This window comes from Thermobia domestica, chromosome 9 (genome assembly GCF_964235325.1).
Source record: "Thermobia domestica chromosome 9, izTheDome1.hap1.1, whole genome shotgun sequence".
NCBI classification, from domain to species: Eukaryota; Metazoa; Arthropoda; class Insecta; order Zygentoma; family Lepismatidae; genus Thermobia; species Thermobia domestica.
In genome coordinates, this window is record NC_137462.1 from 144,998,598 (window position 1) to 145,012,453 (window position 13,856).

At 36.6% G+C, this 13,856-nt stretch overlaps 1 protein-coding gene across 4 annotated transcripts in view; it reads right to left on the reverse strand.

The window, feature by feature from the left end:
- Positions 1-13,856, reverse strand: part of PCB (Pyruvate carboxylase) — a 175,683-nt gene that overhangs the window by 64,814 nt on the left and 97,013 nt on the right. For all 4 annotated transcript variants that reach the window (XM_081771970.1, XM_081771972.1, XM_081771973.1 and 1 more), the window contains exon 2: positions 4,514-4,765. In XM_081771970.1, coding sequence (XP_081628096.1) covers positions 4,514-4,655 — 142 coding nt within the window. In that variant the 5' untranslated portion in view covers positions 4,656-4,765. The remainder of the gene's footprint in view (positions 1-4,513; positions 4,766-13,856) is intronic.

Sequence of the window (13,856 nt, forward strand, 5' to 3'; positions counted from 1 at the left end):
CATTATAAGCTATTTTTTTAAAATCTACTTGTAATGCCTTATTTTCTCCTTCAATCCTTATACCCATCTTTTCCACTGTTCTCGACTACAGCCGAAATATTTGTCTTCAGGAAATAATGTTGTTTGTGGATACATTTAAATTAACAATATTCAGGGTGTCTACTAAATGTTCATTTTCGAATTCCAGGTTTTATCAAGGTTTTCAAGGTTTATTTTTCCTTTTTTTCCAGGTCTATTCAGTAGAGTGACATTTATTGTAACACGTATAAGCTAATGCAATTTTATATAGCTATTAACAAAAACTGGTTATAATTAGAGAATGCATATGGCAAGAGATAGTTTCTTTAAGTGACAAGATGAAAAGAAAAAACTGACTAAAAGGTAGGTTTTCAAAACATTTTACACAAGAAAATGTTTACTTAATCCCCTACCAGAAGGCCGGTTGAGAAAAATGTGCAGTAGCTTCAAATATCCTAATGTAGGAATACTATGCAGGGGTGGACCTTAATTAAACCGACAAACTCTTCGGGAAATGATTCTCGGCACCCAAACAAGAAAAAAATCCTCTTTAACTCTTCTCCAGAGCGCATAGTTTCAGAGCTAAAAGATGCCGAAAGTGTGGAAAAATGAACTTCCGACGCCTATATTTCCAAAATTATTCAAAGTAGAGAGTGCTGCTTAAAATCTTACAAAGGAAATCATATGTTCAGAACAGATAAGACTTTCTTAAAAAGATATTAAGCTGCACTCTCTATGTTGGATAGGTTTGGAAATATAAGCCTTGGAAGTCCATTTTTCCACACTTTCGGCATCTTGTAGCTCCAAAACTATGTATCGTAGAGAAAAGTTAGAGGAATTTTTTTCTTGTTTCGAGCTCGGGAATCACCTCCCGAAGTTTATCGGTCTAGTTAAGGTTCACCCTGTATAATAGTAAATTTCTGTCAAAAACATTACTTCAAATAAACTCATATTATAGTAGTAGCACGTGAGTATTGATGAACAATGACAAAAATGGCGGGAAAATAGCTTACTCACCGCTAAGTTATGGGATAAAATACCACAAGAGTATTTTACTACAAGCACTCCCCTTTAAAGTACTCTTGTAGTATTTTATTCTAAGTACTGGTAGGACTTAGAGGTGAGTAAGTTCTTTTCCCGCCATTTTTGTCAAACTAGTATTAGTTTAGAAGTAAAATGAATATGATCATATATAATACAAATTCTTAACGCAAAGTAGTCCATATTGTTAAACGTTAGTGCACATTCTTCTTGGATGGGGACTGGCCATCAGTTATATTTTATTTAAAAATGTATTGTAACATGAAAGTTTAAAAAACTGAAAATGTTATGGAGCCACGCACATTATATGAACAAATATAGAAAAGACCTTTCACAGTGAACAATTTTTTACATTTAACTTCTAGAGTTCAACATCCCTTTTAACTTTTTCGCCTGTTCTTCCAACGCATCTACTTCTGCTTCGGCGTCAGTTAGTATTCTTTTCTTCTTTAATTCCAACTCTTTTATTTTCTTTTTAATATCTTTCTTTTCTCGAGCTGCTCTGTCTTTTTTTTCACCGCGGTCTTTCAGATATTCATTTCTTCTGCTTGATGCATTCCTCACATACTGGATCATACTCTTTGTGATATTTATATTACGTATGTCACCAGCAACACGCACAGCATCCAACACACCTCTCTAGGCAATCAAGCACTCCTCTTGGAGATTTTCAACAATGCACTCTTTGTTAATGGAGAAACTCCTTTACACTGCTGCGTTGCTATGGAAAAGTACATATATCTTATGAATGTTTTAAGCGCATTGGAGGTACCTTCTTAGCAGATCATGGAGAAAAACGTCTAATCTGTCATTTTTGTAACTGAAATTTGACAGTTTTCGTGCTGTGTCTTGGTCTGAACAAAATTTTAAATATTCCAGTTTCACCATATCAGCATTTACAGGTGTTATTTGCTCCTTCTCGACAAATATCTCCAGGGTGAGTGTGATACGTGGTTCACGAAGGGTTTCGTTGGTCATAGTTTCTGGAGACAAGCAGTTTGCGGCTCTTGTTACACTGTATTTTAAAGGACATTTTAGCATAAGTTTTTTACACAGTTCTTGCAAGAATCTGCATTATTTCTTAAAGTTCAATATATCAACATCCTTCACTCCTCTAAGCGATGTAACCGCAGAAAATCCAACGTCAACTAGATTAAGTGGTTTTAAGATGTCCTTATCAAAAACATCAATTGTCAGGGTTTTTTTTTTTTTTTTTTTTTTTAAGTTTTAGCTACTTTTAAGGCATCATCTTTCACGAAGTGGCTTAACAAACTACGAATCAACGTGTTTAGATAATTCCATAGAAACGGTAGTAATGGGCTGTCTGTCTGGTACTTAGTGAGGAATTCTTCTAGTTCTACATATACGGACTGAAGGAACTCTAATCTAGCAGGCAACAGTACATCGGAGATGTGGGCTTTTACTTTAGGGGAGTTTGATGTTTCAGGAGGTTTCGTTTTCACTGCATCAACATAAACTTCTAAGGCAGGAATCATAGTTATGGCACGGTTGATAACTTTAGAATTCTCCCCCCACCTAATAGAACAAAATTTAAGAGGGAAAACTGCTGTTCCAGATACTGCCATGAAATCTGCTCTTCTTGAAGGGAAGTCCTTGAATAAATAGTACAACGCTCTCAAAAACTCTGTCACATTCCAACCAGCTTTGGTATGCGCAGTAACAATAAGCCCCATTAACAATATGTAAAGAGCACGTTCCTGTCTCCACAAGCTGTGGACCTTCACCATTTTCTTCACTCAGATAGGCCTTCAAATCACTCAGAAATTTCAAATTAACGTTGGGGCCATCAAGAGAAACCTGAAGTAACTTACAAAAATCGAGACCTTTGTCCTTGAAAGTATTTATAAATGCAATTAACAAATCCTGGGCAGTAGCAAGTCCGAGGAATGCTGATGTTAAATAACGTGTTAAAACTTTATTTTCGTCACTGTGCCAGAAACGAACTACTAAGTCCATTTGAATTTTCTGTGAGATAGTGTTTAGGTTTTCGTCGAACGATACTGCAAAAAATTCACAATTTTGTAGTTCACGAAGTAACGTCTGTTGGAAATATGGACCCAATCCAAAAGTGATGACATAACCTATTTTGTCTTTGTGTAACTGCATATTTTTAGCGACTTCACACTCAGGAAACATTAAAGGAAACAAATCCGTTGCACTCGCTTGGCTTCTGGCCGATGCATGACTTGTAACTTTGTGTAATGTCCAGATTATTTCTGCTTTCGTCACTTGATCTTTGATAAGACAACTCTTTATTACAGCACTAGTTGTTGCTGGGCTTTCATTTTTCTCCTGAACAACTGGAGTAGATGATGTGCCAGTCATTGAACTGGAAGACGCTGTAGAATTTTTTGTACAGGAAGGATCCTTGTTAACATTGCTTGAGAACTTTACGATCGAACATTGTGCATTAAGAGCTTTAAGAGCTTTAACAGCCTCTTTCCTTTTTCATGATATTTCAATGATCCAGCTCCCATATTTGAAATGTCAAAATCAGTTCTGCAGAGTTTACAAAATGCTTTGAATAGATCGTTGGACCTAATAACCCATTTCCACTGGCCTTTCCACGAGTCCTGGAATTTATTTTTACTTTTCCCCATTTTAATGGCTGAAAAATAAAATGTTAATTGTTAGTGTGTAACAGGATTTATTGCAAGACTAGTAAAATGTTAATCTAAATACAAAAAGTGATTCCGTTAAGATGTGGGCAATTTTACTTTTTTCCGGTGATACACCTTTCGGCCACCAGGAATGGTGTTCACTGCGACATCCGCGGGTTTGGACTCCTGTTAAAAAGCTTCGGCACAGGACTGTAAGCGGAATGTAGTTCCAGACCTGTCTACTACTCTTGCTACAGAAACATGTAAACCAATGTCTTCACAAAGCAGCAAATAAGCTTAATTCATACTATGCAAATAAGCACAACTACAGAGAAAGCTTCTGGCTTGTATGCCAGTATCCCATCAGCGTAAGACACAAACTTAATATATCATGAAATTTAACTTTTTCAATTACCTTACTCTCATCATCGGGGACTAATTTAGCTCTTTTTCTAGTCACTGTTATTCACAACGACCATGCCAAACAAATAAAATCTTATTCAGTCTCTTCTTGTACCCTCAACATACTTTCCAAAAACATTCACCGCCTGCACTCTGCTCACGTCTGTCTGTCTTTCTCAACTACGTCTCCACTGAATAAGTTATTATTGGCTTTTAACTTATGCTGTAGTATATAACTTTCTTGCATTTTACAAAAATATACTTATTCCATACCAATCGCAAAAACAATTTTAAAACTTCCAGGTTTCACGTCCAATTCCAGGCTATTTCCAGGTTTTCCAGGCCCAAAAGCAAATTCCAGGCTAATTCCAGGTTTTCAAGGTTTTCCAGGTCAGTAGACACCCTGAATATAAACAAAACTGAAAACTTACCTCTGTTAGCACAAAGAACACTTCTGATTGGTTTATATTCTACATCCGTTGAATACTGTGAAGCCAAAGACCACTGAATAAATCTTTGTGAACATGTTTTCAGCTGACCAGCAGCTCTCCTTGTAACGCACAGGCCCAACATCTTGAATGATTATGTATAGATTTAGCAGCTAAGGAGGATGATATGGGCCAATAAATATAAAAAGGAAACGCTAAATACCTCAGCTGCTTCTGACTAGTACTTCAGAACATCTGAAAGAAAGAAACGTATATTAAGTTTCCTTATTTGGTATTTATTACAAAGTAAATATAGTTCATGTTAAGTACTTTCAAGCATTCCATTGTTTCTTTTGTAGATATCTCTTGTCTGTAGTGATTATTATGACTACAACTATATTTTTATGTATGTTTTACGTATAGAAAAAATTCTACAATTGGTAAATAGAAGCATTATGAGAAAACCAGAGAAGCAAATATCAAAAAAACAAAATACTACATTAAAAATATTCATAATTTAATATTATATATATATATATATATATATTGATTCTATTGAAATCTGAAGTTATTTTCCGTGTTAATTTTTCAAATTTGGAACTGCAAAAAAAGGATATTTACATCATCTTAATCATCATCATCATCTTTTTCATATTATTAGGCCTATTTCTCTGATTTTTTCAAGAATGAACTTTGGAAAAATACATTATGCGAGAAAACAGTCCGTATAAATACTGTACAGTAAAGCAAATTTCGATTCTGAGAAGCTGCAAAATTTCTTGCTTACTAAGTCTAGAAAAACACGTAAAGGAAAGTTTCACATACATTCAATCTCAAGAAGTACGTGTAACTGTAACGTATTATGTTTTTTAAACAGTAATGGTCACGCACTATATTTTCAATGAGGGACACGTAGCGCAAAGAGTTGCATTCCTGACTGTTAACTCCAAACTAGAATTTCATCGTAACTTTTCAGCGAAAGATGCGGAACATACAACATATTCTGCTGCTACTGAGTGTGAAAAAAAAATTCCTTGTTTTAATTCACCAATGTTCCCAATAGCCTTGCACATATAGGAACATACAATACGATAATCAGGTACATTCTACAATACTAAACATCAGGTACACTCATCGATGCGAACGATCACTACATTAATTCTTCCTAGCAAAGGTCACACATTTTCTCGGAACTAATTAAAAACAGGTAGTTTTACGACTTCATTAAACAACCTCTTCTTCCTCAATTGTAAGCAATCACTTCCGTTGTTTTATTCTAGTGTGTTTAATTAACTACTTCATTATAGCTACAATAGAATGAAATCTTTAGTGTAAGTGACAGGACTACACCTTATAGCTTAAAACGGACGGTAAGTGAAAGTAAACGAAAGCCCTAAAAAATAAATAAATAAATAAATAATAATATTAATAATAATAATAACAATAACAAAGCTGTTAAAAGCACAAAATAATTCATTACTATTATCTATAAAAATGTTTGAAGCTTGTGCTAAGCCTAACAAATTAATGCCTAATATACACTCATTGGTTTGTTTGCTTTGGAACTGACTTCCAACATTAGTAATGAATTATTTTGTGCTTTTAAGCGCTTTATTATTATTATTATTTGCTATCTAACGTTTTTTTATTATTTTCTGCTTTTAAGTACTTTTATTGAAGTCGGTTAATACTGTTTTTTCCGACCGATATATCCGAACTCGTCTCTACTTAGGACAGAAATCTCTTCGTAATATCATACCATATTTATTTTTTTTCCCTCCCTGTACACTGTTTACGGAAAAGCACAAGCTGACACAGATATGTATTCTATATGTATTTGAGTTCTGCCTGAAAGCAAGTTCTTGCCCATTGGCCTTGTCGGAGATGTCCATTCCCAATAAGAGCTTGGATGCAACTCTACAAAATTGACCATTTTCCTCCAAAATTCAGCATTATGATCCCCAAATGTTCCTTTGCCCATCCCAAAATTTAATATTCTCCAGCTTGATTTTCAATGGAAAATTATGTTCCCCCCAAATATTCTCACGGACGCAAACATCTTTCTAAAACCCGCTTGACACCCTAAAACAGGCCCATATTTACGTTAAGTGCTATTCCGTGCTCCAGCACAGGGCGACAGATTTTAGTGGGCGGCAACATTTTGGATTTTTTTACGATTCACAATAAAGTAATATTTAAAACTAGCAACCCACAGAGTCCCGAGCAAGCGCGAGAAAATATCTTGATGTTTTAATTCGCTCTAATTAGAGTACGGTAGTTACTAATTAGCTAGCTTATCTGATTATTTTTAAGAAATCATCCTCTCCCATCCTCATCCCAAAGTGTGAGGATGAACTTGAACATTATGAAAACTGATACCGTTAAACTCAGCGACCTCGAAAACTATGAATTCAACACTAATATATATATATATATATATATATATATATATATATATATATATATATATATATATATATATATATATATATATATATATATATATATATATATGTCGCTTTCGATTACTTTTAAAATCTCGCCCCTTTCCTGGGGAGTGGAGTATGACCTTAAAGTTGAATTGGATTTAAACTGTCACTATTCATCTCATCGACCCCAAAAACTATGAATTCAGCTCTAATATTGGTCGTTTTCGATTATTTTAAAAATGCTCCATGTTACTTTTATGGGGAATTTGTACTCCCATAACTCAGCTAAAGTGTGACCTAGGAATCTGGAACTGTCATTTGGATCATTTCTCTTAGAGCTTTAAAACATATTATTACATGTTTCTATCTATTATGCTTCTCGAGTTGAAAAGTGCTACAGACAGACAGACAAACTGCTTATTTTATCATTAATATGGATGGTATTAAACCATTACTGACGGTGAATAATGCAAACAGTTATTTTTCTTATAAATTATCACCAATAATTATTGGTGCATCAGTGATGGATGTCAGTCAATCCCAGCTTCAAACTCACGCCCCCATTAGATATCTAGTAGGCTACTCTCTCTCTCTCTCTCTCTCTCTCTCTCTCTCTAGAAATTAATAGAATGTATTTTCTCCGGACAGTAAATTAAAACCCACATGAATAAATTACATGATAGTATTGAGAGAATGTGTCCCCAATGAATGAGTGGTTAAGCTCATTGCCTTGTAATCAAAGGATCCCGGGATCGATTCCCGGAGAAGACACAAGAGGTTCGGATCCCAAGTTAAGCTGTAGGTCCCGTCCTTTGTACGTCACCATAATCCCATGAAGGCAATGGCACTATCTATGGGTTCACCTTGCCCAGCGACCTTCGGGTCAAACACCTACCTTTGGACAGAATACCACATCGTAACCATCACTGAGAGAATTAGAACATTTAAATTACGTTGTAACTTTTGTAATTTGTAGTACCTAACTGCTACTTAACAAGAGCTGGTATGTTTGCAAAATCACGGCTTGTTTCCTTGTTTTAGACACAACTTTGTTTGGGAGAGGGCAGCAAATTATGTAGAACACAGGGGCGCACAATATATAAATACGGGCCTGCCTAAGCGAGACATATTTCGTCGTCCATGTTCCTCTTACATTCCTCCTCGCCGTTTTTCGTAAGGGTGTCTTGACTACGTGGACAGTGCAGCGGTGGTTTAACAAGTTAAAGGACGGTGACGAAACATTCGAAGATGCACCAGGTGCTGGAAGACCAACACATGTACAAAATGATCTTCAGGCAGCAATTGAGGCGAACAGTGGCCACACATGTGAGGAACTGGGACTACAATTCAATGTGAGTGGAGAAACCATTCCGCAGTACCTCCATCAACTTGGGAAGCACAAGTTGGGTCGATGGGTCCCACATGATTTGACTCCGGGCAAGAAGGCAACGCGAGCAAACACCTGTGTTTCTTTCAGTTTCGTCTGAGGAAGGAGGCATTTCTGGACTGGGTGTTGACATGTGATGAGAAGTGGGTCCTGTACGAAACTCCACGGTGCCGTCATCATTGGTTAGCAATCCATGAACTGGTTCCAAAACAGCTGAAACCAGCACTGCACCAGAAGAAGGTCCTCGTGTGCGTTTGGTGGACTGGTCGCGCATCGTGCATTGGGAACTGCTACTGTCAGAGCAACAATGCAACTGTGGACTGTCAGCAGTTGAGCCGTGTTCGAGAAAAACTCAAAATTCTGGAGCCAGCACTTCTAAATCGCAAAGGGGTCCTCCTGTTACAGGACAACATTAAACCCAATGTGGCTAGGATGACCCGGGACACCATTCTACGCCTTGGATGGGAAACAATTGCATCTGCCATATTCCCCGGACATTGCACCGTTCGATTATAACTTGTTCAATTCCTTGGACAACCACTTTAGAGGACGCCAATTCAAATCCCTAATAGAGGTTAAATGCACTTGATACCTTCTTCGATTCACGACCCACTAAGTTTTACAGCGATGGAATCCATAGCCTTCCAGAACGTCATCGGTACTGATGAGGACTATTTTTGATCTTCCAGGTACGTCATAGGTGACATATCGATGTTCGAAGGTTGGTGGGTGAAAAAGCGACAGAACTTTCTTGGTTACCTTTATAATACGAAAAGGATGACTTAATGCCTTATCTTCAAATGTTCACTTGTAATTATTTCAAATCAGTTGAAAACTACAAGTGCATGCTATTAAACTAGTAGTACTAATAAAAGTAACACATCGACTTTGACTTAGAATCACGTGCCATTCCGTGAACTTCGATCCACGCAATTGTTTCAGTCATGTCCCTGACCCAGACCGCGGCGCCAGATGACGGATGCTATTGTCAAGATACGTTTATTTTGCTCTTCATTTTGAATTCGTTTACTTTCTTCTTGAGGATGCAAAAACTCTCGTTTTACAGTGATTCTGATCTCTTGTCTCTAACAGTAGGTCTAAATCAGTAGTAAAAGAAAAAAGAAAATATTTTGCTGAAAAAGACTAAGAAAGCCATCAAAACGAGAATTAATAGCTTGTATAGTTGGTAAACTATCTAAGAAATTATTCGAGATCATTTGATCACTTTATATAGAAATAACTAAGCACTGGACATGTCGCTGTGGATTTGAGTGAAAGCATCTAGTTCTTAATTTTGCCACGACGCCACCACAAGTAAAAGTATATTCCCACTATACAGTGGCGTATTTAGGATTTTGTTTCGGGGTGGGAGCTACGGACAACATGTGAATAAGCACATATATTTTTCCTTTTGGGTGACGACAAATTTTAGTCGTTTTGCATATAACAAATTTATTTCAGGAGGGGCTTGAGACCGAGAGCTATATCTACCCACTTCCACTCACCCACACATCTACAGTATACAGACTAACTATTTGCGAAACAGCAAGGTCATTTAGAGCACGCGCCGTGTGGTGCCAGTACTATCGATTGACATTAAAATATTATTTATCAGATTTTGTACTCCTTACCATTATTGCGATTTCGTATCCACTGTGTGTTGAAAGAAACAAAAATTATTTACAATACTGAATTAGTCTTAGACACTTCAGTCAGAAGTTTCCTATAATAAGTAAGAACTGAGGGTATTATTTAAGCTGCGGGATTTATAGCTTTGTATTCTTTGAACGATTGGATTCAGCAGATACTAATGCGAGCTGCTGAAGGCCGTGATAGAGCTATTGCGCATTATAAGTTCATTCCATTGTGTACGTATTTACTGATATGCAAGCCTCCCTAAGGCAGCGATATCTTCGGGATCGAGCGCCCTACGGCGCCAGGGGCTTGTCCCTGGTTGCTGAAGTATCAAATAAGCTACAGCATTAAGAATATTAATATACGTGGGTCGTTCAATATAATTTTTTTACAGCTTAGGGAAACTTTTAAGATACAATTGTAAACTATATTGTACATACATGTGTAGATGGGTCCTTTCTCCTTTCTCACCTCTCCACATAATTCCCATTAAGATTCAGGCATTTGTCTCACCATTGCACGAATTTGTCAAAATCCTTTGCAAAAAAATCAGGGCTCTGGCTATTAAGCACTCTCTCTTTACATTCCACTTCACTTGTTCGTCACCAGTTGATAGGAAGCCAGGTCGCTTATGTCGAACCTGAACTCTTCTTCAGGGAAATGCAATTCGACATAAGTGACCTGGTTTTTTCTTCTTGACGATAACACCCACCTCCAATCGACACGCAAACAAGACACAAAATTGAAGAATTAGGATGGGAACGGCTGCCCTACTCTCCATACGGACTCAATTTAGCGCTGAATTACTTCCAGCTTTTTTCGGTGTTAAAGTCTGCATTGTAAGGTGAACATTTCGAAACAGATTAAGTGAAGCGTAATGTAAGGAGAGTACTCAATAGCCAGAGTCCTGATTTTTTTGTAAAGGATTTGGACAAATTGGTACAATGGTATTACAAATTCCTGAATTTCAATGGGGATTATGTGGAGAGGCAAGGAAGGATCCAGCTATGCATGTATATATAGTTTACAAGTGTATCTTAAAAAATAATGTTTTACAGCTTAGGGAAATATATATTGAATGACCCACGTATAATGATTCGTGAATAATTTCTCAACATCAAACAGAGGCAGAATAAACAAACAGAAATTTCCAAAGCCAGGTGGATCAATGACACAGTCACTGGCAAAAATCGATCATGCTCATTCGAGTTATCAGTATAATAACCACTTTTAGTGCGGTATTCGATAGCTCAAAAAAAAAAAAAAATTCTCTCCTCTCTCTCTCTCTGTTTACATGTGTGTGTGTGTGTGTGTGTGTGTGTGTGTGTGTGTGTGTGTGTGTGTGTGTGTGTGTGTGTGTGTGTGTGTCAGGAGCTTACCAAATCTTTCAAGAGGATAGCTGAAGCCACTTTGCTAAGCTTACTTCACTTCAGTAGCGTACGCAAAAATTTATTTCAGGGGGTCCAAACTCAATATGAGGGTATTTTATATTAAAATTCCTAAAATTGCCCCTAAAATTAGGCTAAATTTACACTAAAGTCGAAATTTCGGGGGTTCGGACCCCCAGGACCCACCCCCTGCGTACGTCCCTGCTCCACTTTATTGAATTTTAGTGAATAGATTAAAGACTATTTATTTAATTATTTATTTATTTATCAATCACCAGAAGGGGGTTCAAATGTTCATGATGATGAACATAGCAGAAGGCCTAGTGTTTAAACGGACGATGTTGGGAAATGCGTTAAAAAGAAAGTGCGATCCAATAGCCGATTCACAGTAGCTGAACTTGCCAAAGACTTTCCAGAAGTGTATGCGAAAACAGTGCATCAAATTGTGATTGACAAACTACGTTATCACAAACTGTGTGCGAGGTGGGTGCTAAAAATGATGACAGATGCTCACAAAGAACAAAGAATGACAGCTGCATGTGACTTGTTGATCCGCTGGGGGAAGGATGGAGATGACTTTTCTCATATAGTGACGGGAAATGAAACCTCCGATGTAGTATGACACTCGGAAGTCTAAGCAGCAGTCAATGCAGTGGTGGCATTCTAGTTTCCCTAAAGCGAAGAAATTCAAACAAACATTATCAGTTCACAAAATCACGGCAACCGTGTTTTGGGACCGAAAGGGGTACGACTCCCGTGGAATTCTTGGAACCAGGACGAATAATGACAGCAGATGTTTATTGTCAAACAATGAATAATCTGCGACGTGTCATCCAAATTCGGTGGAGAGGAATGCTACGCTCTGGAATTATCCTGATTGATAAAATGTCCGTCCACACCACACACGGCTGTTCGTACAACTGAGATAATTTAAAGATTTCGTTGGGAAATATTCAACCATCCCCTCTTGACCTTGCCTCCGGCCTTTCTTTTCTTAATCTGAAAAAGTGGCTTGTATCGAAGCATTTCAACGACAGTGAACTGCTCAATACATTAGTTCTGGATTGGCTGTACTCTCAGGTGACATTTTTTACAGAGGATTTACGGAAGCTTGTGGCATGCTACCAGAAATGTCTAGAGGTTCGTGGTGATTATATGAATCACAATATTTTTTCTCCTATCATTTTCTTTCTTTTTTTTTTAAATATCGTTTAAAAAAAAAAAACATGCGCCTTGTATAATCTTCAATCGAAGTCTTCAAACCGAGACACCACCAATCTTTAACCGTAGAAGGAAAAAGATAAACGAAAATTCGACATTGAAATTAAAGAATAAAATATCTGGGCAACATAACCAGACCAATACACCAAATAACTAGCTTTAAATACAAAGATATACTTAAATACATTCTTGCTGTCCACCCACCCTTGGCTGATGCGAGAAGCGCAAGAGAAATTAAAGTAACAAAATGCTATTTGTATATAGCAATTTTAACTTCAGTACGTATCTATCACAATACTAACAGCATATGTTCGCGACGAACTTAATAATATTATCTCTTTCCTACTTACATCTATCTGTTCTGAAAACAGGATCTTATATTTGAACTCTAATCCTGTTTGTTGTTGTAAGTGTCAAATGATAGAACTTTGTATTTAGATTTTTAAGATCAAAAGCATTTGAACTTTGTTTTATAGATATTAAATTTTTTCCTGAGCGTCTATTAAACCAGGGTACAGATTCCTCATGTTATCGGACATCTACAGCGTGGATTTCCTATAAGATATAATAAACTTGCTATTATATATATATATATAAAATACTTTTTAAAATTATTTATAAAATATGCATCCACTTTACTTTCTTCACTCTGAAATAATGGAAAAGAAATTTTAAAGGATGTTACATATATCGTGCATTGATAATGAAACAATTTTCTATAGTTAATATCAGTAATATCAAATAGTTATCAAAACTTTTCTAACGCATGAGTGGTAATGTGTTTATACCATGCAAGGGTTCTATTATTTATTTATTTATTTATTTATTTGCTGTTTAAAGTGGAGTTGGTAATACAAAATCTCATATTAGAAGACTTCTAACAAGACTAGTTCACAGTTCTAGCTCTTTCGATATTAATACACTAATATAAATCCAATTTAACGATAAACACGGGGAACAGAGACATGACGGTTTTAATATTAGAGCTTTCATCAACCTAGGTATGAGCACGAGATGGGACACATTTTGTAGGATTCGAGACGAGATTAGATACATGTCTATTTTGTTCCGACTTCTGTTAACGAGATACGAGATTTCTCGTCGAAAACAGTTTAATGTCTCTCTCTGTATCGACGCTATATGAGACATGGATCCACATCTTAACGTGGAATCCGAGTCATATGAGCTAGGATCAACAACAGCATACAACACGTGTCGTATACTAACTATATAACCATCAGGCAGTTCTAAGCCGATATCAAGTGTATACAGGGTGTTTCAAAACA